Raw genomic sequence first — 26,210 nt, 5'->3', positions numbered from 1 at the left:
GCCAAAAACCATCAAAAAACCTATTTTTTCTACATTTTTATTTTTAAAACCGCTGTAACTTCACAAGAATTGGACTTAGGACAATGGTCAATATGGAGACTTTTATGTAAAATTGTCTGGAGAATCGATTCCCGTATTCGGTTTTTGAAAATTTTGACGTTTAGAGCACTTTTGAAAAAAAAAACAGTTTCAGTAAATTATTTTTGTATTTTTTTAAGTGAGTTGCTCCATCCTGCATTTTTCGTGAGTCTTTTCGTAACATCTTAGGCTATTTTGACAAAAACTTTGAACGAAAAAAAATCGTGGGCTCACCCTCAAATTTGACTTTTAAACTTAAAAATCCAAAAATCTCATAAAAGTGGAGTGTTTTTTTCTTTCAGTGTATTTTTTTCGGAAAGCCCGTCAAATTCCCTACAAGTTTGTCTTTGACCACTTTTTGATACGATGCAACGGCTTCGAGATACAGCAATATTTAAATTACGAAATACAAAAATATTTAAAACACTTACGCCCTTCTCAAATGTCACTAACGAGTGTAACTGGCTCCATATACACAAAAATGGCTTATATAAAGGTAGGATAAAATGTCTACAATGTTTCATTGAAATCGGAGAGGGTCGAGAAAAAAGTACTTAAAAAATTCCTGTTTTGGGCTGGAATTGCTCCTCCCCCCTTCAAAATCGGCCCGAAAAATCAGGGGGCGAATCAATTTTTTTTTTTCAATCGAAATTTCCCCTGCGTTTAATCATTTTTAACATGTGTGGGTTTATTAAAAACTCTTTAGAATTTTTGAAAATTTTCGATGTACAGTACTGCCGTTCTACGCATAATTGTCCCATGTTATTTTTGAACGATTCTGACTTTTTATCATTTTTAAGCTTAATTTACCGTATGCTTTCAGAAAAACACATAAAAGTTAGTTCAGAAAATCATTAAAAACAACACCAAGTCTGTTTGTCCCATCGTTGAACTTCTACGCATAATTGTCCCACCAAGTATTTTCTATCACGAAATCATGAGTTTTAAGAAGCATGTCATCATTTTTACTTGTTTAGCTGTAAGATGATTACAAATAAGGGTGATAAAATGTGAACCGGGGTAATTAGGGACATATACGGCGAAAAAATTCAATCGCGTTTTTTTAAATTGCTCTTTTTTGAACATGGGACAATTATGCGTAGAACGGCAGAGTACCGCAAAAAGATTTTTGGTCGTTATGATTTTTGTTTTCGTCAAATCTAACATTTTTTGAAAACTAATGATTGCAAAACAACTGAACTAGTGTAAAATCCGTTTCAAAACACTTTTTTCATTCAAATGTTGAGAAAATGGCTTGTTATTTAAATTTTACTTTTATTTTTTTTGCTTTCCTCCTCGACCCCGGTCGGAGCCGAGCGACAAAAACTTTGAAAAATATTTGCATCGATCTTAATTTTCGAAATATTCCAGTATTGAAGAAATGTTTTTTCGCCGAAAAAAACCTTTTTGCGGTGCTGTACATTGGAATTTAAAAAAAATAAATATATTTTTGATCGATCCCAGACATGCAATATATAATTTAAGAAGCAGGAAAATGCATTTCAAATTATTTCCAGTTGGTTAAACTTCTATTTCCATAAATATTTTGAAGTTTTTTTTCTGAAAAAAATGTTTGACTCCTGATTTCTCGAACTTTCATTTCTGGAAATGCTCATTTAATTTTGGATAGACTTTTTCAGGTAAAACCAATATGTGTAACTTGCCTTAAAAATTCACCACGAATATTTTTCTTAAAAAAAACAATGTTCACACTACAAAGATGTTTATAAAGGTTGTAAAATAGGAAAAAATAAACAAAATTTATACGCTTAAAACTATGTTACCAAAAAATAAGTAAGTGATTACTTTTAAACAAACTTTTTTTAAGATGAAGCGGAAGACCATATTGACACCACGACTCGAGTTTTAGGAAGCACTTTTAGAAAAAAAAGCCGTAACTTGAACAAGTTCTACCATAACAGACCTGAGGGTCGTTAAAGTGGATGGTTTGGTTTGAAGCAATCTGTCGAGTTCAGGAATTGATTTAAGTTGAAGAGAAGTTGTCCAAGAACTAGCGACCCGTTTTGCCTTAAAGTTAAAAGAATAGATTTTGCGAAAATCTAAAAAAAAATGCTAGTAGATTTATTTTTTTGAAAATATTGTTTTCGAAAATATCGGAAAATTTCACGAATGTTTCATATTTTAACATTGTAAATCGGGCATTGATTGCTGAGATATCGACGTTAGATAATGGTGGGTTGTTTGGGTGAGACTTAGCAAACATCAATTCTTGCTTACTTTTTCAAAAGGTCTTATGTACATAGGATACTCATGGCGCATTGGTTGTTTTGAAAAAGTAATCTAGAATTGTCCTTTATTTAAACCTTTGCATGGTACAATCTCAGCAACTAAAAGTCGAATCAACAAAGTTTTGAAAAAGCAAAATATAGTTCTCAGCTTTTCAAAAATATGTTTTTCCAAAAGTGGGCAAACATGTGCACTAATTTAAAAAAGAATTAAAAACTGCTAATATTTTCAAAAATGTTACCTAAAAATGGCTATAACTTGAAAACGGTGAACTTTATCAAAATTTCACTAAAGTATTTTTGATTGCAAATTTGATTGCTCAAATGCAAAATGTTGCAAAACTCGTCGTATTTATTGAACTCGGCAAACTACTCGTGAGGCTACTTATTTTGTCTGTAGTTCTCAAGTGACAAAAAGGCGTTATAAATCATTTTAGATATTAGGTGCAAGAGGACCACCCTAACCACCATTCTATATGTTATAGTTTTTGTACCTAATGTATGGGGAAGTATATGTGGGCATGAATTGGCACTTGACGTTATAATTTAGAATTAAAGGACACAAAAAATGTGAACGCAATTTGAAGACGGCAAATGTCGTTCTTTGCTTTTCCAGTATAATAACGAACTGAAAGGAAAGTTGTTGATTACTTTTTGAAAAATGTTGAGAACCTACGTGAGCCGATTTCCTATCAGTACCTAAAAGGTTCTAAAGAATGTTTAAAATTGTTCAAGTTTAGCACTGCATTTTTTTAATAAGGCTAATATAATAGTAATAATCCAAACACAATACAATTTACGACTTTACTTTAAAGTTGCGTTTTCTCATTCAGGGAAGTTGCATCCCAAATTTGATACTTTGCCCTTATTGCCAAATCTAAGTTCTTATCGCAGCAAAAGGAAATGCTCCCCGCTTAGTAAAATTGAGCAGAATATTTAAACTAAACCTTGCATGCTGAAAATGACCAGCACACCACTCTCTCGCTCACACTATTGGAAAACAATGTACACAGGCCCGGTCATTCCGTTTTCGACAGGTTGGCACAGAAATCCTACACCAATGACCCAAAGAAGGAGTCCTACCCTGACCGTCATGAGCATAAACTAGGCGCGTTGCAGCAATACTGCCGCTTTTTGTGGGCAGCAGTAGCACCTGGACAGCTTTTAAGGACCCAACTGCTGCTGATTGCTGCATTAAATTTGCCGGTCATTTTGGCTGGTCGTTTGGGGCAAAAGCTGCAAGTGGAAATATTTTATTGCACTTGATTGGACATAAAAAATACACTCGCGTCACAGGTCGGGGGGAAATTTTAAGCTTGAACGTCACAGTCGGTCCTCTTTAAAGTTGATGTTGAAGCCGGGTGGACGTTGGAAAATTTACTTGCGCTTTTACGTAACGTCACGTGGGCTCCGAGCGGAGTTTTTAATTATTGTGTGATATGAGCTAATATACCCATGGCACGGCATGTTCCACCATATACAGTTCATGGGGTAGAAAGGGTGTACTCAATCTCAAGGTATTTGCACTGTTGAATGGAGAGCTTAGAAATGCAAACGAGGGCACTGAACAAAGAAAGTATATAATAAGCAAGCTTATTCCAATTTCTATTATTTTTACGAATCACCTCAAATAATATCCCCTATTTGAAATACGAAATCAATATTCGGTAGTAATCATACTTATTTGCCACTCTTTTGCAAAAGTTTTGCAAGAAAGCAAAAAGGGAAAGAAATATTAAGGAAATATACCTGATATCTGAAGACTGGAAGATATATCCAGAGTGCATGACAAGGCTTCATTTTGAAACAACATATACTTGCGCTTTTAATATGAAACATCGAATAACTAGTTACAGAGATCTGTTTAATAAAGTTTTTTTTTAAATCAACCTGGGTCTGCTAACAGAACAATCTTCACAGTCATCCAGTTATGTCACGGTTCGCTCGCTCGAATCGTGGTTCATACGATACACGTCATCACGTTCAAGTGTGGTTCGCACATGATTGTAAACCAAGCAAGAACGAACCATGATTGAACGCCTGTCGTGGATCGCATGAATCCTTGCACTCTCGAGCGGTTCACAAGAAGATCCTTCTTGGTCCGTCCAACGACCGTAGAAAGCAAGATGTCAGCGGAATGACTCAGGACATCCCAACAAAATAAAAAAGTAGGTAGTCTACCGTTCTCACTGAAGCCATGTGGGCATGATCCCTGGTCAAAAAACGCTGATCGCTTGTTACGGCGGTAGAGCCACAGATCATAACTCATGGAGTCCTTGGATGACTCAGAACAAGTATCGTTATCGTGCTTACGATAAAAATAAGCATTATTTGTATCGTTATTAAACCTAGATAATTTTATGGTACTGTCAGTGGGGGGTGACGACACAGTAAGAATTTATGTGTAAAAACGCATGCAAAAGCATGCACATCACCTTTTTGAGCAAAAACATGTAATATTGTATGAGAAAAAGTGTACACAAAAAGCATGTACGGAAGAAAAAAAAACTAGATTTTGCACACCACAAAAATAACATCAATCTGGTGAGAGTCATCTCCATGCAGATTACTAAGTCCGCGCCCCAACCTCCTTGGCTATCTCGCCGCTGTGATTTTTTTTGGATCAGACACATTCTGCCGTGACCGTGCCGCGGAAATTTCAAAGAAAACACTTCAATATTTTAACAGATTCTGAAAGTACGTTAAATTTGCCAAAACAATCATCATTGAAGGATTTAACGTTTCGGTTGCTGTTCTACCAGCGAATATGTAGCGTGACGTTACAACGGTGGAAAAATTTGTTCCATCGATATTTTTTATTTTTATTTTAAAAAGGCTGTGATTCTGCTGTGATGAACTGATCTTGTTTATGTTTTTTTTTAAATGCAAAATTGACTTTTGAATCGAATGCTATCATTGTATCACTAATGTCCCCATCCAAAATCAAGAAGTTTGATACGTCGCATGACTGGTTTACGCTGTTTCCTAATGCGGTTCCGGATGTGGCCACCGGAGATCGATGGAACCGGTTCCAATGGGTCCTATGGTATTTATTATTATTCTATGTTTATTTAGCACGACTATTCATGGTAGAAGTATGCGTATCAGTCCACCGGTCCGTGCAGTGCGATTTTTCACCGGATTATTGTTTCTGGTGCAAAAACGAAGCTCTTGGTGTATAACAATCAATAGTTTGCGAAAAACCATGTTGTGGTAATTTTTGGGCCCTTTTTCCCACTGTGCATTGGTGTGTTGAAAATGTTAAGCTATTTTTATACAGCCGCTATACATTTCGTAATGTTACAACGCATAATTTTACAAAAAGGGTGTTCTGCTTGCGTAGTAACGTCACGGAAATTCTCAATGCTGTATCTTTGCGAAAAATTTACCAAGTTCGATCTACCCAGTTGCATTCGATGGGAAATGTATGGTACTTTCAGGATATTATCAGCATTAGAAGTATGGTTCCTGACCACCGGAGATATTTCGGGTTTCCGGAGGTGGTTTTGGTGTGTTTTAACACGATATTTCGATTAATTGCAGTTTCGTCAAAATTAAAAGTTATAAATCTTTGAATGTTTGTAAAAGTTGGTTTTACAAGCTTTAAGGCATCCAGTCACAACATCTATTCCGCCATTAAATCGGTTTAAATTTTTTCCCACTGGTATACTAGCCCGGAGAACGTGTCATCAACATCAGTTCCCCATAGGGACGTGGCGTTACATTGTGCTGCCATCTGGTTTTTTAAGTGCAAGAGTGGAAAAGTGCTGAGTCATCGTCTAAAAATAGACGGCGTCCTATCTCGCCCAGCGAAATGAAGTCGATAAAGTAGTCGGTTTCGATGGAGAAAAAGTGGACTTGAACACTCTTGAACTCGTTTGAAATTGACCCAATCACACCCCTTAGAGGGTGAGATATTGTACAGTGGGAAAAAAGGGCCCAAAAAATTACCGCAACATGATTTCACTCTAACCATCGATTGCTATACACCAAAAGCTTCGTTTTTGCACAAGGAACAATAATCCGATGAAAAATCGCACTGCACGGACCGGTGGCCAGAGTACAGGCCACCGGAAGATCCGGATTTTTGGAAAAAGTATCTGATTTATTCAATTGTGAACTGATACGCTTTTTTCTACCATGCATACCCAAGTAACATTTTTTTCCAGGAGTTCTACAAGAGCTCTTCAAGATAGCTACAGCATAGCAGTTTGGACCGCGGTAGGTAAAACTCTCTTCAAGTACTCTTCCAAACTCCTGAAGAAGTTTTGAAGAGAATTTTATCCTACCGCGGTCCAAACTGCTATGCTGTAGCAATCTTGAAGAGCTCTTGTAGAACTCCTGGAAAAAATGTTACTTGGGTAGTCATGCAAAACAATCATAGAACAATATTAAATACCATAGGTCCCATCGGAATCGGTTCCACCGATCTACGGTGGCCACATCCGGAACCGTATTAGGAAACAGCATAAATCAGTCATGCGACGTATCAAACTTCTTGATTTTGGATGGGGACATGAGTTATAAAACTCCTTTTTTAAAAACATGAAGTTTGATATGTCACAAGAGTGGTTTCAGGAATTTGCCAAATATGATCTTCGGATGTGGCCACCGGAGAACCTGGGAACCGGTCAAGGAGGCAGAAATACTGCTTAAATATACTCTCCATCCAAAATCAAGAAGTTTGATACGTCGCATGACTGGTTTACGCTGTTTCCTAATGTGGTTCCGGATGTGGCCACCGGAGATCGGTGGAACCGGTTCCGATGGGTCCTATGATATTTAATATTATTCTAGGATTGTTTTCATGGTAGAAGAAAGCGAATCAGTTCACAATTGGATTAATCAGATACCTTTTCCAAAAAATCCGGATCTTACGGTAGCCAGTAATCCGGCCACCGGTCCGTGCAGTGCGATTTTTCATCGAATTATTGTTTCTGGTGCAAAAACGAAACTTTTGGTGTATAGCAATCGATGGTTTGCGCAAAATCATGTTGCGGTAATTTTTGGGCCCTTTTTTCCCACTGTGCATTGGGTCGAATTAAACTAAAATGATGCTCAATTGAAGAAAAAGTTGAAGTTTTCAGCGGTGGTGTTATAAATTTTCTAAAATTTTTAAAATTGGACGATTTTTTTCGCACTCTTCGGCAAAGTTATTCCCTGGATCACGAACTATGAGCTTGAAAGGATTTTGAAAAATGTAAAAATTGTGAGGGGCTCAAAACTGGCAAAAACCAAAACGCACCGATTTTACTGGTTAAATCCCATTTAAAATACAAAGTCAAAGCGCTAGGTCCTGTCGCAACCAATCAAAGGATGCTAAGCAAATTTCCTATAAGACACTTTGAAAGCAGCTATGGCTATTATTTCTTCTAAAAGATGTCCAGAAAAAACGTCGTGGGCAAGCCATCATTACCTCCAGCACTAATTTGCATTTTTCTATAAAATAAACTGAATTTTCTTTCATTAGCTAAGAACATTTGGAAAATTGCAATGATTACATAATGCACTCAGGACCTAATGCAAACTAATGCAAGATTTATATGTTTGTTCGACTGTGTGATTATTGTTTAATCCAATTTATTCTACTTGGCCATATATTATTGGAATACAACTGTTTGAATTTGCTCGCAAGCAAGGGCGTCTATACAAAGTGTCCCTACACCCGCTACAAAGGGGATTATTTTTACTCTTAGCACCGGTATTTGTAGCACTAAAATTCGTGCAAAAAAACTTATGCACGTGGGTGTACAGATTACGGAAAGATGATCAAATTGTTCACCTAGCGCTCACATTCGATTCCAGGACCAAGTTTTTGACAGTTCGCTCTATAAGAAATACATTGTAGAAAAAAGCAAAAACTGCTCGAATGGAAGTGCTCCATTTGCATTTTTCCATAAAATAAACTGAATCTTCTTTCATTTGTTAAGAGCATTTGGAAAATTGCATTGTTTACATAATGCGCTCAGGACCTAATGCAAACTAATGCAAGATGTATAAATGTATATTTTTGATCGACCTGTGTGATTATTTAATTCTATTTGATTGTACTTGGCCATATATTATTGGAATACAACTGTTTGAATTTGCTCGCATTACAAAATCAAACCGGTTAATTACAAAAAAATCAATGTGTGCCATCTGCTGAAAAGTGTTTGTAAAAATGTTCAACAGTCAAGATAGCAAATCATGGCTACGGGGTTCGAACGACGCAACATTGTGATATATGTATGCGATAAACGCTCCGGAAAAATGTTAAACTTAAACATGGCCGAGTTTTCCACCTCGTTGACCCAGTTTGATTAGGACGGAGGAAAGCATGAGCAAATTTCTTTCCTTCAGACCGGTCACGCAACCCACCAGAGTTTTTGGAACCATCATCGACGGCAGCGGGAGGGGGCAACAAAATCAGTAGGGCGCACTGTCAAGATCGAGGTTATGAATTTTCTCAACACTTTTCCGTCGTCGTCGTCGTCGTCGTCCTCCGCTGCTACTATAAACAATACTGAACGAGGTCAGACTGGCGGAGTGCGTGGTTTGTGCATATTTTATCCGCTGGCTATTTATGATTTGACCGCGTGGAATTGAGCGTGAAAAATACCCAAAAAGAAAGGGTGGCGAATAATTTCACCTGTTTGTAAATGAGCAGGATGTTGGTGATTACTATACACAGAAAAAAAAATCATGGTAATATTACATCTGGGAAGGGGTACAACTTTTATGTCAGAAAAAATGTGTAATTTTACCTCTGGAAATGTGTAATTTTACCACTTTTCTGGTGTAATGTCACTTTTTCAGTCTAAATTGAGGTAAAAATACATCATAAAAGAGGTAATATTGAACCTTCCAAAATTAAAGCTTCCAAATTTACATTATTTTTTTCTGTGTAGCTGAGGGGAGGAGTTGGACCAAAATGAGCCTGGTTTGGAAAGATAATCTAAATTTGATTCGAATTGCCGAATAATTGTGATGCCAATCTTATGGCTAGGACGTTTGGTAAAGTGAGCCACAAATAATTTTTTTTAAATGATTTGACTATCCAAAATTGAAAAGAAACAGGCACACCAATTTGAAAGTCAATTGCAATAACTGATGAATCTTTATCATGTTCTGTTAAGATTGGAATCCAATCGACAACATTATTTTTTTAAAAAAAGCTCAACATTTCGGGTGTCATTGCCATGAGCCAATTTCAGCAACCTAGCGCCTCCATTGAATCTCCCTTTATTTAGAATGAATCCTTCAATGGTGCAGGTGCAGGTTCTTTTTTTGCCTTCACATTTTTTTATATTTTTTTAGAATAATATCTCACAGTATTTGTAGTTTATAAACGAGTCAGAAATAATCAATGTTACAGTCGAGTGCTGTAGAAAATGTTTCCCTTGTTAGGGTTGATGGTTGAAGATTTTAGGAAAAAAAATTGACACATAAACACAACTTTGATGTATCAAAAGGGGCTATTGTGGGCATTACAGGTCCTGGGAAGTTTAAATAAATTCAACTCGTTTGCATTTTGGTTTTTGTCAACCTTGACATAATTCAAACCCCCTTTCATTGATGTCACCTAAACCAGAGACTTCACTCTCCTTATCGGTCGTTGAACCGCCACCCCCTTTCATCGCATTCCCAAATTCAACCGGAAAGACTTCAACGCACCCAACAGCGACAAACCTAACTTTTCACAGAAAAATAAAAAAATAAAATCACTCACCTTCCCTCCCCGTTCTGCATCGGGTCGGTGTTGGCACTTGGTTGATTTCCCGGATTCATTTCCGACGTCCCCGCCGCTCCGCCTCCTTCCATGTACTCGTTGGACACCTTCTCCCCTTCGCCGGCCCCGGCCACGGTCATCACGTTCGTCGTCGTCGCCGTCGTGGTGGATTTTCCCGCTCCTCCACCTGCCCCTCCTGCCTCGTCCCCGTCGTCGTGCTCCTGGGAGCCCTCCTGGACCTTGGTCATCTGCGGCATCGATTCGTGGTTCTTCTTGTTGAGCGCTTCGCTGCCGTCTTTGGGCGTTGGCCGAATGTTGGTAAAAGAGCGGGCGTGCGCGATGCTCTTCATCGAGATAAGGCTGTTGTTTTTGCTGAGTCCGCGGCGGGTGGGTTTGGTGCTGCCGGGCTTCTCCCGGATGCTGGTGCGGGATCCCATGTCGCGGTCACTGTGCTTGGGGGTGCCCTTTTCGGCAACGTTGCGGGCGGAGGCCGAGTGTTGACGACTGAGGGCGGTGCCAGGGCGGGAGCCGCGTTTTTCGCCATCTGCGGAGTCCGGTTCCGCTGGAGGTTTACGGGTGCTGCTACGCATGCTTAGGAGGGAGATGAGGGAACCCTTGCTTTGCAGTTTGTTTGGAGTGGCGCGGGTGGATTTGACGACCGGTTCCGGTTGGGCTTCACCCAGCGTGTTCATGGGACTCTTGCCCATGTCGACCATCGATCCGGCTCCTCCGCTGCTTCCCGGTGGCATGTCCATAGCTGCTGCCCCCTTGGCGTCAGTTTGATGCAGGCTCGTCTTGGAGTCAGATCGCTTCCCGAACAGGGACGCCTTCGATGCAGTCCGTAGAATCGACTTGGTGCTGTCGTTCTTCTTGAGGGACTTTTCCGAGTCCCGCTTCTGAATCTCCTTTTCTTTGCTTCCAGTCTTTTGCTTCATTTCTCCTCTACTGTCCGACTTTTTCAGCAGCGAATCGCTCGACTGGCGGGACTTTTTGTCCTGCCCCTTGAGAAGACCCGCCTTCCCGGTAGTCGCAGCCGCACCCGCTTTGGCGTTCTTCTCGTACAAACGATTCAATTTCTTAACACTATCTACGTTCAGGGCGTTCGCCGAACTGCTCTTTCTCAGTGGCTTGCCCCCTCGGGAACCGGTCGCCGACTTAAGCGCCGCCCTGCCGCCCCTCGAAGTGGCACTTTTTTCCGCTGCTCGATCCGACGCCTTCCCACTCTTCACACCTGCGCCAGTCCTTCCCCCGGTCGCACTCTTCTCCGCCATCCGTTTACTGCTACCAACCCGTTGCAACTTCTTGGGCGTCTTCTCCGACGCAGCAGCCGCCCCCTTTTTAGTACCACCCCCTTTCGAGGTGAAGCTCGACGCCAGGTTCAACGCACCCCTCAGCATCCCCCTCTTCGCCGGTTTCTGCTCCTCGTAGTAATCGTCGTCATCGTCGTAACCACCCGACTTGCTCTTTTTCGGTTTCACCTTGCCCTTGCCCTTCCCCTTCTTCCCACCGTCCTTAACCCGATTCCCTTCCGAGTCTTTCCGCTTGCCGTCGCGCTTCACTTCTGGCCGCGTCACCTTCTTCGGCGAATCCGCCTTCTTCTCCGGCGGTGGTGGCGGATCCTCCGTCTTCTTCCCGTAGTCGATGATGGCTCGGGCCAGGTTGAAACGCTTCTTTTTGGGAGAGCCTTCCGACTCTTTGGTGACTGCGCCGCCCTCCGTCTTTTTCAAACCTCCAAGCAAGGAAAACGCCAACGAACCCGTTTTGCCACCGGGAGAAGCTCCTGCCGCAGGTTCCGGTGATTCTTCCTTTGCTTTCGACTTGCCCGGGGACAGCAGACTTCGGATGTTGAAGACAGGCGCTCGAAGAGCCCCTCCCTTCCCTTTCTTCGGCGATTCCTCCTTCAGATCAACCTGCGAGTTCTCCATCGAGCTTTTGTCCGGCACCGGTGACAGCATCGGTCCCCGCGAAAAAGGTTTGTACGAAAACAGCTTCATATGGCGCATGTGATGCTCGGGAATGTCGATGAGGTCACTCTGGTCGCTCGGCGTTGGCGACCGTCCGTCGTCCGAGGCTCCCGTTACGGTCAGTTTGGCACTTTTAGCACGGGCGTGCTTTTTGGGAGATTTGGTGACTACCTCGAGGACACCGCGCTGCTTGCGACCCGGATTTACGACGGATGTTTTCCGCTTGCCACTCTTCTTCGGCGAGTCTTTCTTCCCGGTGGACTTTTTCCGACGTCCCTCCGAGTTGAGGGACACCTCCGAGTGGCTGAACCGTCGCTGGTGGTGTAACATGCTGCTACCGTCATCCGATGGCAGCTCCAGGGTGTGACCGGTACGGTTCTGATAACCATACGCCGCACCGTACGTTCCCACTGAACTGGCCGACAGAATCCGGTTAGCCGCGAGGCGATGTTTGGCTTGGTAGGGCATGAATGGACCAGTCGTTACGTCGAACGAACTCGACTTGGGCAGGAATTCGTTAATGATTGTAAATGCGGGCTTTTTGTTTTGGCGTGCTTCGGCGACCCTAAAAATAATGAAGTCACGTTAGTCAAACGTCTAATATAAACTGACTTAACAAACCTAAAATTGGACCCCGTGGTAATTTTGTCCTTCAATATGGGAGTGGTAGCTCCAGCCCTGCTATACCGCAGCATCCGCTCGTACTCGGTCTCGTTGGATTCGTCCGTCGTCCCGACTCCCCCGGCGCTACTGCTGTCATATCCGAAACCTCCGTGACCCAAAATCGTAAACGTCGAGGGTTTTACATTGTCCAGCGTTTCGTACCCGGTTCCGACGGAACCCGCACCCGCGTACAGATTGTCACTCATCGAGTTGCGTCGGGAGCGCATCGCCGCCACCCGCGGGTTCTGGAAGACACCGTTTTCGATCGTACGGCTCAGGTTGTTGTTCACGAACTGCTGCACCTCGGACACCGTTTGGCTCGTCTTCGGGATCAAGCTGTTCTGGTACTCGTACTCGGAGAAGTTGATCCAGTCGTTGTGCTTCAGCATGTCCATATCGGGCAGGGTGGGTCTGGAAGGAAAAGAAACGGATTACGATAAGTTTCATTGAGGAAAAAAGGGGCAGGGGAGCTGAGGCCAAATGGTCCAGGGGGGCAGAACGAGCCACCCTTGGTTTTGGACTTTAAAATGAATTTAGGCCAAATACAGAATTTAGGTCCACTATAAAGCAAGAGCCTTATATTTAAAAGACGTCAAAAAACATCACCATACCGAAAACGATGGTTGAATTAATTGAATTTTTCGAATTTTGAGCCAAAATGCAAAATAATTTGCATGACCACATCTGTTTACTCAAACTTGAGGTACTTAAATAAGCATTCTGAAAACTTTTCTAACAACAGTTTTAAAAAATAAACCTCAAAAAGATCTTTATTTTTAGTTAAGATTTGTGTAGAGAACGATCAAAATTAATTAAAAACACTTTTTAGTATCCAGCTTTTTAAGCGAAAATGGCGTTCGAATGGTGAACGCCCAAAATGTCAAAATCGCGCAGTGGTACCAACATTGCGAAAAAAGTGTGCCATGGCATGACAGCCACATTTTTTGTCTAATGTTGGTGCTACTGCGCGATTTTGACATATCGGACGTTCAACATTCGAACGCCTTCGCTTAAAAACCTGGATACACGAATTCCATTTTTTTAAAGGACCTATAAAGATATGACGCACAATAGCTTTTAGGACCTTTTCGAAAAAAAACTCTAAAATTGTGAAACTGATTCGCATAAATGTCCCATATGCATTTTAATCGCTTTTGAGTTATTGATGCAGTTTGGTTCAAAATCGTGTGCTCTTTCAGAAAAGCCTAGAACATCCAGTACTTTGTTCTAGAAATCAGGAGGAAATCCAGTATTTTCGCAAAAACATAACACGCAGGCTCATGTGTGGGACAAACTTCAAATGCGTTTTTCTCAGCATGCTGTTTTTGCATATGGGACATTTTTGCGAACACATTCACTGACGTGACCAGATAGACTGAATGATTAAATATACACCATAGGGATCGTGCATAAACCGCGTGGCCTTCAAACATGACATTAACAACTTCCCTCCAAGTCCAACTTGAGCGGTTTGCCCGCCTCTACTTTGGACTACTTAAAGAAATATTTACATTAAAACCTTGCTTAAGGTGAAACGGACGCTAGTTCACCGACTCCAAATTTTTAACACTTAAACTTCCAAGCTCGAGAAAACGACTTTTGTTTTAGCATAAGATGTTTAAGAACAGTTATTTGAGTTCTTGTTATGTTTTTTTCACGATCAATACTGCCGTTCTACGCATAATTGTCCCATGTTCAAAAAAGTGTAACTGAGAAAAACGCGATTGAAATTATTCGACCGTTTTTTTGTGTCTCTACGCATAATTGAAAGAATATATTTGGTTGGACAATTATGCGTAGAAGTACAACGATGGGACAAACAGACTTGGTGTTGTTTTCAATGAGTTTTCGAATAAAGTACTAGATTTTATGGGTTTTTCGAAAAATAAACGTCAAACTAAACCTAAAAATGACAAAAAGTCAGAATCGACCAAAAATGACATGGGACAATTATGCTTAGAACGGCAGAATAGCTGTCCCATTTTAAAAATGTATTTTTACGGGATTACGTAGCATAATTGTGGAAGAAGAAACATGTTATAGAATGCCAACCAAATAAATGCATATAAATTGAACGAAAATGTTTTCAGCTACTAGGCTCATATGGGATAACAACAGCATCCAGTCAAAGGATAAGTTATTGGTCCAAATTTGAAGATATTCCGTTCAGCAGCGGGTAAAAATCCATTCTTAATTAACGCTCGGGTAGTCATTTGACCCCTATTTTTTCCTCAAAGATCTTTGGATGCTTCCGGTTGCAAAAGATCCAGATTTATCTATATTTTGAACTGTCAAATGGGGGACAAATATGGTTCATTTTTACCGGAGATGTTCCGGATTCCGTTGGGGTACCTCGGCCCTCCTGCATGGATTTTGGTCAATATAACAAAAACCATTCTACAGAACAATGCCGGAAACGATGCAAAACTTCAAGGCATCATTTTAATACACCATCCTGCATAGATACATGACATGGTCGAGACCATCGGGCAAATCTGGATCTTTTGCATTCGGAATCATCCAATTTGGTCAATTCTACCAAAAGTTATACCTACTACATATTATACCAAACCTGATTGATGCAATTTCAATTAGGGGAAATTCTCGTATCTTTGGCAGGTTAAGCTCTCGCTCCTAACTACATCCAATTTGCTGATTTTCACTATTTAAACAACTAATTTTGCAAAACTTATGATTGAAACTTTCTTGCTCACTTCTTATTCAGCTATTTATCACCTGATTTCAGTTGAAAACGCTTTTAATTAGCTTTAATTGAATGTCAAAGTTCTGACCTGCCAACATTAGAGGCACGCTGGAATTAGATGCTGTTCCCCTAGTTTATTTAAGATTATATAAGTTTTTTACAATGTGCTGTCTGACTTAAATTGTCTCAAACCGAGCAAAAAAAAAATGCATAATAATTTCAGAAAAAAAAACAAAATAAAAAGGAGTCCTAATAGCCGTATGCTCTTATTTACTTTTTCATAAATCTCCCAATAATGAGCTAATCAAAATTCCACAGATTACACACGTTACACGACGACAATCTCGTCCGGCATCCGGTGCCGGTCGTTGGTTGGTCACCCCAAACTCGCCATCGTAGTTAGCTCATAAATTCACCCACAACACACAGCCTGTTACTCAACACGTGTGTGTTGTGGGTCACCACCCCCACCCAACAAAGCGCCCAGCAAAGTCTGCCAATTTCAACATGGGCTAGGATTGGGAGCGTAATGCACCAAACATGCCCCCTTTTAATACACCCCCTTCTGAAACCGCAAAGTTTCAGCCGAAAAAAAATAAAGTTTGAAACATTAAATAAACAACACATTAGCATTCGCGTTGAAAAGTCGCTTTCCACCTACGTGCCAAGTCCTACCAACTTGAAGTGGGCTCAACTAGGACTCTATTGGGTTTCACCATTTTTGCCGAAAGCGAAGGAGCGGCCCAAAATACCACTAACCCAGTGCCTGAACAAGTTTGTGATGTCATCGACGTTGTTGTGGTAGAATTTGTTACTAGTACACGCCAGAAGGCAGAAAAGTACAAAGAAAAACTTATGTGCGCAACGTGTGTGAGTGTGGTGGTAAATGTATGTTAATCATATTCAGTTGAGGTACATAAGCGGTACATAGTCGACAGTATGACTGGAGTAAGGGGTACATGTACGGAGAAAAGTTCGACAATTAATTTTCTTATGCTGGACAATGTTGCCAAATGTGAAAACAATTTTATTTAAAAAAAAACACCTCACTCCGTTACTCGAGATAATTTTAAAATAACGACTTGGTAGCAAATCATATTGGTTGTTTGAAATTCACTTTTAAATCAAAAGAAATTAGAGAAAATGCCTTTTCTCATTTAAAAAAAATTTAGACATTGAGGCAAAATTATTGTCCCTACTTCTCTAAAGCTCAAAAGTTGCGAGTTTTTGTCTAAAAAATGTTTGTATTGACAGCTGCCAAAATTGTATGGAGACTTGTATGTATTCCAGCACAGCATTTTTTCAGTTCCTTTTGGGGTCCTAAAAAACTCCCCAAAGTTTGAGAACGATTGGTCCAGTCCTCACTTTGCGCAAAGCGATTCAATTTTCCATATAAATTTGCATGGTAAAATATTTTTTTTAAATTTCTCTTTATCTCTTCAAGGCAATAATAAGAAACTGTGCCAATTTTTAGCCAAATCGGTTAAGCTTAAGTGATCGCTTTTTATCGATGAAGTTTATATGGGGAAAATCGCTAAAATGTATGGAAAAAAAACATCGCTTCAGAATGTTGGTAGCAGGAAATTTAATTTCTAACAATTTTGTCGAAGGGTGCAAGAAGAGTTCAATTAGTTGGGTGGTGACGCGCGGTCAATTATGTGGCATTGTGTGTGAAAAGAAAAGAATTTTATTTCGTGTTTCATCCTGATTGGCTTGCTCAAGTCCTTCCTACATCATCGTTGATCGGGAGGCACGACGTCGTGTGAATTGTTGCATTAAAATAAGTTTAAGTATTACTGTAAATGACTGTAAAAAGTCCTTCCTATATCATCAATGTCGTCTGGGTAATCGTGATGAAAAATTACATTTATTCAGTATTTAAATACCTGTGCGCGAGTGTTTTGGTGTGCTAATTAGAAAGACCTTCCCATAGCATCGTTGCTCGGAAGGCTCGCCGACAGGTTTGTTATGAAAGTCCTCCCCATAGCATCGTAGCTCGGGAGGCATCGAAAAGCCAATACCTTATCCTACTAACCCAAAAAATATTAATCACGTGATGCTTGAAGGAGATGCTGTGGATTCAACGGTCTCAAGCGGTATCAACAAGTATATAGCGAAAAACTATGTGCTTGATGAGTCTGCAACTTCAACTATCGGACTAACATTCCTACCTTTTGTTGAACTGCAGGCTTCTTGGGAGGGCGCCGGTATTGACTAATAAAGTCGGGGTCTTCAGGGGTTAAACAGTGAACGGATGGTTGGCTCCCACTGATCATTTTTGATTCATTGTTTAACTTCAGCTGATCTGTCAATAACGGAGTAGCAGCTCATTGGCAGTCAACCATGCTCATGCTCATGCTCAAATTGCAAAATTTATCCAACGAGGCTCACCAAGTTAGATAAATACGACGAGTGATGAAAAAGTCAAGTTTTGCAACGAGTTCCACACAACGTTTTTTGCTATTTCGAAAACACCTTTGAACAGAATTATAGGACAAATGTCCAAACATTGAGTCAATGAATCGTTTAAATCAAAAAAAAATGTTGAAAAGTATAACTTTTCCTAACAAGCAGGGCTGCGGAGTCGGGTCATATTTCAAGCGACTCCGACTCCGACTCCGACTCCAGCTTTCTGGGATTAACCAACTTCGACTCCGACTCCGACTCCAACTCCGATTCCAGCTTTCAAAAAATGGTTGGCTCTGCTCCGACTCCGACTCCACATATTTTTAAATATTTCAAAAGTTAGTTTACTATTATTTCGAAAACATTGATAAATTGGATTATTTAAAAACTCTTTAAGTGGAAAAACCCGGAAAGAAGTTTCTAGTTTTACAAGTTTTAGACGTTATTGAAACAGAAATAAAAAAACGCCAGTTTTGAAGGCATTTTCAGAAGAACTGTTTGGTAAGTAAATTTGGATTTATTTACTTAACCTCAAATTTTCATTAAGTTGATTAAAAGCTAAAATATTAAATTGTTATTTTTTTGATGATCATTAAAAGAAAGCTGGCCTTAATGATTGATTTAACATATAAATTCAATTTGCTCACTTTTAAGTTGACTATCATAGTCACCTTGTATTTTTAAATAACAATTTTAAACAAAACTATTTTTTAAAGCTCCATTGAAATTTTTAAGACGCATGGACATCACGCCAAGGCTGAAGAAGTTTATTATTACAAATCAATCTCTAAAAAAATCTTCGTGGTAAGAACGCTTTAGGGGTCCATTTCAAATATACGTGACCTAGAAAATATTATACCTCAGAATTTCGGATTTATTTGAATTTTTAATTTTTTTATATATTTAAAAGAAGGCGCGCAACACTTCTTGCATCTTCACCTAAAACGAAGCTTTATGAATGTTCGTGCGCCACAGGATAAATATTTTCTAGGTTACGGATATTTTTTTATCTTGAAATCCTGTCCTATCCTGAAATCTTGAGATATGTTCAACGATAATTTGCAACAATATCAAAATAGTTTGCCTAAGGATCAACATTCTCAGACACTTTTAATTTTTTGCACAAAGTTATACAGCAATTCCATTTGAAAAGAGCCTAAACCGAAAAAAAAGTTCTCCAATCGGGCTCAAAATTTTTCTGGGGGTTCCTCGGCCAAAATAATTAGACCCGTATTTTTTTGTTTGGCCATTAGGGTGACCTACATCTTGCTAGGGTGGTTCAAAAAATGGCAATTTTCGTAATTTTTCGCAAAAATCACTTTTTTCAAAAAATCATATCTCCGCGCCATTTCATCCGATTTTAGCTGTTTTAGACGCAAAAGAAAGGTGATGAGTTTGGATATTTGAGAAAAATAGTAAGTAGTTCCAAAAATCTAGCTTAACTCTTGAAAAAGTCGTTTGAAAACTTAAAATGGCGATTTGACCGTGTCTGGACCAAAGAGCCTATGTCTGAAAATATTTTTATCGGATTCCTCGGAAAATTTCACATGACATAGCAAAAAATTGGCGATGTCGAACCGTACGTTTCCAAGATATGATTTTTTGAAAATAAAAACTGAGTTTTTCGACGCGCCACGCGCAAAAACAGGAAATGACGAAATCGGCAAAAAATCAACTTTTTTCACTAAAACTGCGATAACTTAAAACAGGAGTCAGTGTTTTTTTTCGATTTCCATAAATAGCGATTATTATTTATATTTTTTGATGTGCCTCGTAACTTTTTTCCTGAACATTGATTTAAATACTTAAAACCACCAAGACGTTCTCTATCGGGGTATAAGATGACTGTGTGTGTACTTTTTTCAGAAAGAACTAGATTAAATTTGGTCAAATTTGAGTTTAAAGGGTACATAAATATTAGCAAAATGATGCAGTCAAAAATCAATTAAATATTACTGACTACAAAACCAATATTGTTTTTATTTTATTTTGAGTTATGATGATACTACATACTTGGGTAAGAGCTGATTAACAGGTTATCATTTAGTGATCACTAAAAAAATAAAAATGAAAACACAGCGCATGCAACTTGAAAAAAAATTTAAAATATAAGAAGTTTTGTAAATTATTCTGTTTTATAGCAAATACTGAAAAATAAAAAAATAAACACAATTTTTGTTGAATTTAACATAACTCCGACTCCGACTCCAACTCCGGGTAATCAGAAATTTTCGGCTCCGACTCCGACTCCAGCTAATAAAATTTAGCCGACTCCGGCTCCGACTCCAGCTGTTCGAGTTTTTTCGACTCTGACTCTGACTCCGACTCCAGACTTCCCAAATAGACACGACTCCACTGACTCCGGCTACGACTCCGATTCCGACTCCACAGCCAACAACAGTTCAACTTTTCAGCATCCATTTCAGTGCTAAAAAGTAGAACTTTTCAGTATTTGTTTTGAAAAGGGTTACTATTCGATTCTGTTATTTTTGGTACAGAAAAGTAGGCTGTTTCGTCGCTCGAGAATGACAGGAAAAGTAAATAGTTTCACGACGGAATCGCAAAAAGTTACTAATAAAACTTTTTTTTGTTTGATTTATAAAAAAAGTCTAGAAATTTCTAAAATTTAGTTTTCAGGTTAACAGCAAATACGAGTTCTTGCTATTCCAAAGAAGACTTTTGTATAGGATTTTTTTTATAATTGCAAGTGCTGAAAAGTGAGTGCTATTATGGACAAAGTAGCACTGTTAGTGAAATTTTATGTCAAATTTTCATGTATTTTGTCAATAAATCGTTTAAATCAAACAAATGTTGAAAAGTGTTACTTTTCAAAACAAGTGCTGAAAAGTTCAACTTTTCAGCACCCATTTGAGTGCTGAAAAGTAGAACTTTTCAGCATTTATTTTGAAAAGTGTTGCTATTCGATTCTGTTATTTTTGGTACAGAAAAGTAGGCTATTTCGTCGTTCAAGAATGTCAGGAAAAGTAAGTAGTTTCACGACGGAATTGCAAAAAGTAAGTTTTTATTTTCAAAACCGAAATTTTAAAAATCTGTTCAGTATGTTTAGTATTTAGACGGTAATGCAAAATTGACACCACTGCATTCTCTGTGACCGACTTAGTACAGCAGCAGCAGCAAAAAATCCTATGTTATCAGTAAACAAGCTCTACAGAAGTCTCTTGGGCTCGGCTTTCTTCCTCCAGTCAACGGCCCTGCCGGACTGTTGATCCCCAGAGCGGCGTTTGCCGTTAATGTTGAGGGGTTTCTGAGTCTCACCTCTCTATGTACTAGCTGCCACGCCATAATACAATTTTCATTCGGTTTATGCTAATTGTGCCGCTCTGCTGGAGAGGGAGGGTGGTTGGCATTATTAGCTAAGATTATATACAATTTCCATTGAGGTGGCCCGGCAGTCCGACGACGACGACGACGACGAGGACCAGGTGTCCACCGCCGAGGACATCTCCGCGGAGGCGAAGTTCAGGGAGAAATTCCTGGGGTATTTCGTCTAAGGAGACTTCATGAAGGAGATGATATCTCGTAAAGAAGATAATGTTTCGAACAGGAAAACAGTAGAATACAGTTTCCAATCGAGCAACAAGGTCTTAATAGAGGTTGAAAACGAATTAAAAAAAAAATCTCGTTTCCTTCTTACAGGCCCCTCAATATCTTCGCATTCCAGGTTAATGGTTGAAGCCCGCTGACGATGATTTCGTCCATATTTTGGAACGTTTTCGGGCGCCGATTTTTTGGTGACGCTGACGCTGGACTGACCATCAATGAAGTCCGTTCGTCCGCCGGTTTGTGAATCCTTGGAGTTGGTCAATATCAATGACGCATAATGGAACGGCTGATTTTCGATTTGTTTCGTATTTTTCTCCCCCTTTTGCAGTACACAATTTTGTTTGCTCTTCAATGAACTCCTTCGAGGATAACCGCGCTGCTTAAGCGTGAGGTTGTTTGGGGCTATTCTTGGACTCCTAATGGGTCGTAATTGAAGGTAGCGCGGGGCTGTCATAGCGAGAGGTACCTCCGAGAAGCAAGGTTGCCCACACTCGGCCGGAGATGGCCTTTTGGAAATGTCAAATGGCTGGATATTTGTGGGTTTTGTTGGAATTTCTTTTCTTGCTCCGGGCGGAGTGCAAAAATGTTTCTGCTATATTTGCAAAACTTTTTCAGTAGCACTTTTTTATCGAATAGTTGGGAACTGTTGAAAAAGCGATGACGTCTTTCACCTTTCTGTGCATTATTAGCCGGGTATAACTGTTAGTATGTGAGTAATTCTCTACCAGCACACACGAAATCGGAAAAAGTTGCCCCGACCCCTCTTCGATTTGCGTGAAACTTTGTCCTAAGGGGTAACTTTTGTCTCTGATCACGAATCCGAGGTCCGTTTTTTGATATCTCGTGACGGAGAGGCGGAACAACCCTTTCCATTTTTTAACATGCGAAAAAAAGGTGTTTTCAATAATTTGCAGCCTGAAACGGGGATGAGATAGAAATTTGGCGGCAAAGGGACTTTTATGTAAAATTAGACGCCCAATTTGATGGCGTACTCAGAATTGCGAAAAAACTTATTTTTCATCGCAAAAAAAACACCAAAAATGTTTTAAAAACTCTGCCAATTTCCGTTACTTTTTTTCGTAAATTCGCGATAACTCGTGATGTTTATAAGCAAACCCCTTATGTTTTTTTTTTTTGGAGGGTGGTTCAGTCGCACATCGTTGATGTCGAAACCTCTAAACTGGGCCCTCGTCCTGTCACGTCCGTCAGTAGTCTTGTCGTACATTACAACTAGAATCAGATCTGCCAATGAATTTGTACACTTCGACCAAATAAACACTGACGCTGTATGGATCTGACTCTAGAATAAATGCACAGTTGTGTGTTATTCATAAGTCCGAATTATTCAATTATTCATATAAGTCCAAATATTCATTTGCTAACTAACTTGGATGGAAAGTCTAAACTTTAATCTAAAATACTCTAAAATTAATATTCAAAACTAAATCTTCCTTTAACTGTTGTAGTACTACTTCTATCAAAAACAATAAAAAATTATGAACTGATTTACACATAGGATAGAAATCGCGATTTGAAAAAGAAATGACCATTTACGTCAAAAGATCCGTAGTTCCTCGATTCGCAACAATGGTCGATACAACCATAATCCGACAACCGTTAGTTCAACAGATCAACGAATTTTGTCCGATATCATTTCATTAATGATTGATCGAGACTCTATGGACAATTTGACATAAAAGAATGCCTAGTATTCTACAAAATCAAAGTTTTTTGACAGCATTACTCCTACTTAACAATTGCCACTAACTTAAACATCAAATAGATTTGGAAAGGATACAGGTTTATTTTAAATGCTAATGCTAAGCAACAAATCAATTGTACTATCCTGAAGTCCCAACCTAAATCCCACATTGTGATAGTGAAAAAGTCACAGATGCAGCGGTGTCTTGTGCAATTGTGATATTTTCACTATCGGAGAACTACCTAGTTCACGAAGACAGCTTATCGGTCAACGCTTAAGCCCTGGGGCTGTGACAAAGCGAGTTCTCGTAGCATGAAGTGGTGTCCATAGTGCTTATAAAAAAGAAAGCATACCCAAATTTTAACTAATGCACTAGGATCAAATCATGCCCCTTGACTTTACAAGGCCCAGAGATAAGCAAACCCCTTATGTTTATAAATCAAATTTTTTGTAATTGTCTGCTCTACAACTTTGTAGAACATTGTTACACTCTGAAAAATAACCCTGCAATGTTAAAAAAATACGAAATTTTTGTGTTAAATGAAAAAATGACCCTTCTGGGTCAATGTAGATTCGAAAAGTACATTAAATTTCCCTTAAAATGACATGTTCTAACATTTGTTGCAGTCGAGTAACGGAAATGGGAGGATTTTTAAAACCTTTTTAGTGTTTTTTTCGATGAAAATTACGTTTTTTTCGGAATTCTGAGTACGCCATTAAATCGGGCGTCTAATTTTACATAAAAGTCCCTTTGACGCCAAATTTCTATCTCATCCCGTTTTCAGGCTGCAAATTATTGAAAAACACCTCTTTTTTCGCATGTTCAAAAATAAAAGGGGTCGTACCGCCCCTCTGTCACGAGATATCAAAAAACGGACCTCGGATTCGTGATCAGGGACAAAAGTTACCCCTTAGGACAAAGTTTCACGCAAATCGAAGAGGGGAAAGGGAAATTTATGTAATTTTCGAATTTAAATTAACCAAGAAAAAAAAACAAAAACCTTGACAAAAACAATAAGTTTCGTTTTAATTTCGTGTTTTTCTGACTTTACAGGGTAATTTTTTAGAGTGTAACAATGTTCTACAAAGTTGTAGTGCAGAAAATTACAAAAAATATACAGCAATTCCCCACGAAAACAGCATGGAAAAAAACAAAAGTGCTCGGATCGGGCTCAAAATTTTTCTGGGGGTTCCCTGGCCGAAATAATTAGACCCGTATTTTTTTGTTTGGCCATTAGGGTGACCTACGCCGTGTTAGGGTGGTCTGAAAAATGGCCATTTTCGTCGATTTTCGCAAAAACCACTTTTTTCTAAAAATCATAACTCCTCGCCATTTTAACCGATTTAAATTGTCTTCTACGCAAATGAAAGGTGATAAGTTGGCCTTTCAAAGAAAAATAATAAGAAGTTTCATAAATCTAGCCTAACATATGAAAAGGGCGAATGAAACTTTAAAATGTCGTTTTGACAGTGTCTGGACCAAAGAGCCTATGTCTGGAAATATTTTTATCGGATTCTCCGGACATTTTTACATAACATACTAAAAAATGGGAGGAGTTCATTAACAGGATTCCGAGATATGATTTTTTGAAAATAAAATCCGTGTTTTTTGACGCGCCGCGCGCAAAAACCGGAGAATGACGAAATTGGCAAAAAATCAACTTTTTTCACTAAAACTGCGATAACTTTAAAATTTTAGCGATGACCTATAGATGTCTGGGTACCAAAATTTTTGTAATTAAAAGACGCAACTTTTGGTACCCAGACATGTATAGGTCATTGCTAAAATTTTTAAGTTATCGCAGTTTTTGTGAAAAAAGTTGGTTTTTGCCAATTTCGTCATTCTCCGGTTTTTGCGCGCGGCGCGTCAAAAAACACGGATTTTATTTTCAAAAAATCATATCTCGGAATCCTGTTAATGAATTCCTCCCATTTTTTAGTATGTTATGTAAAAATGTCCGGGGAATCCGATAAAATTATTTCCAGACATAGGCTCTTTGGTCCAGACACCGTCAAAACGGCATTTTAAAGTTGCATACGCCCTTTTCATATGTTAGGCTAGATTTTTGAAACTTCTTACTATTTTTCTTTGAAAGGCCAACTTATCACCTTTCATTTGCGTATAAGACAATTAAAATCGGTTGAAATGGCGAGGAGTTATGATTTTTCGAAAAAAGTGGTTTTTGCGAAAATCGACGAAAATGGCAATTTTTCAGACCACCCTAACACGTCGAAGGTCACCCTAATGGCCAAACAAAAAAATACGGGTCTAATTATTTCGGCCAGGGAACTCCCACAAAAATTTTGTTTTTGTTTTTTTCCATGCTGTTTTCGTGGGGAATTGCTGTATATATGTCTGCATAAGGGGTTTGCTTATCGCGATTTTACAAAAAAAAAGTTTTTATAAAGTTTGTCGTCGTTGATCATGGCCGTTCAGGTCAGCAGCGACAGGCACGAACGACAAACAAAGAAAAACGCAACAAGTAACTTTTACAAAAAATGTTTACGTAAAATCGCGCTAACTCGTGATGGTTACAAGCAAACCCCTTATGTATACATATCATTTTTTTGTAATTTTCTGCACTACAACTTTGTAGAACATTGTTACACTCTAAAAAATTACCCCGTAAAGTCAGAAAAATCACGAAATCTTAAAATAAAAAAAAATTGTTCTAAATGAAAAAAGGACCCTTCTGGAGTATTGTAGAACATTAAATTTCCCTTTAAATGACATGTTCCAATTTTTTGTACAGTTGAGTAAATAAAAATGACAGAGTTCTTAAAACTTTTTTGTGTGTTTTTTTTTTTCGATGAAAATAGTTTTTTTTTAGTACGCCATCAAATCGGCCGTCTAATTTTGCATAAAAGTCTCTTTGGCGTCTCAGGCTGCAAATGATTGAAAACCTTTTTCGCATTTTTAAAAATTGAAGGGGTCGTACCGCCCCTCTGGTACGAGTTATAAAAAAAACGGTCCTCGGATTTGTGATCAGGGACAAAACTTACTTACTTAAGCATCAATTTTAACCTGTTTTGGAAAAAGGACCTAGCGTCTCCAGCAAAATGTACTGGGAACTTATTCAAATTGAAGAAGTCTTTGAGTGGAATTGACTTATCAATTTTTTATTTTTTTCATAAAATCATATCTCAAAATACTGTTAAGGGATATTATGCT

General features: G+C 39.1%; 1 protein-coding gene across 1 annotated transcript in view; it reads right to left on the bottom strand.

Annotated features, from left to right (window-relative positions):
* Positions 1–26,210, bottom strand: part of LOC6042455 (protein stum) — a 95,169-nt gene that overhangs the window by 35,544 nt on the left and 33,415 nt on the right. Inside the window, exons 4-5 of the mRNA XM_038258195.1 lie at positions 12,621–13,073; positions 10,036–12,564 (exon numbers count right to left, since the gene is read on the bottom strand). Coding sequence (XP_038114123.1) covers positions 10,036–12,564; positions 12,621–13,073 — 2,982 coding nt within the window. The remainder of the gene's footprint in view (positions 1–10,035; positions 12,565–12,620; positions 13,074–26,210) is intronic.

The sequence above is a fragment of the Culex quinquefasciatus genome, chromosome 2 (assembly GCF_015732765.1).
Source record: "Culex quinquefasciatus strain JHB chromosome 2, VPISU_Cqui_1.0_pri_paternal, whole genome shotgun sequence".
Taxonomy (NCBI): Eukaryota; Metazoa; Arthropoda; class Insecta; order Diptera; family Culicidae; genus Culex; species Culex quinquefasciatus.
Note: the sequence above shows the minus strand (reverse complement) of the source record. Positions and strands in the feature narration are given on the sequence as shown.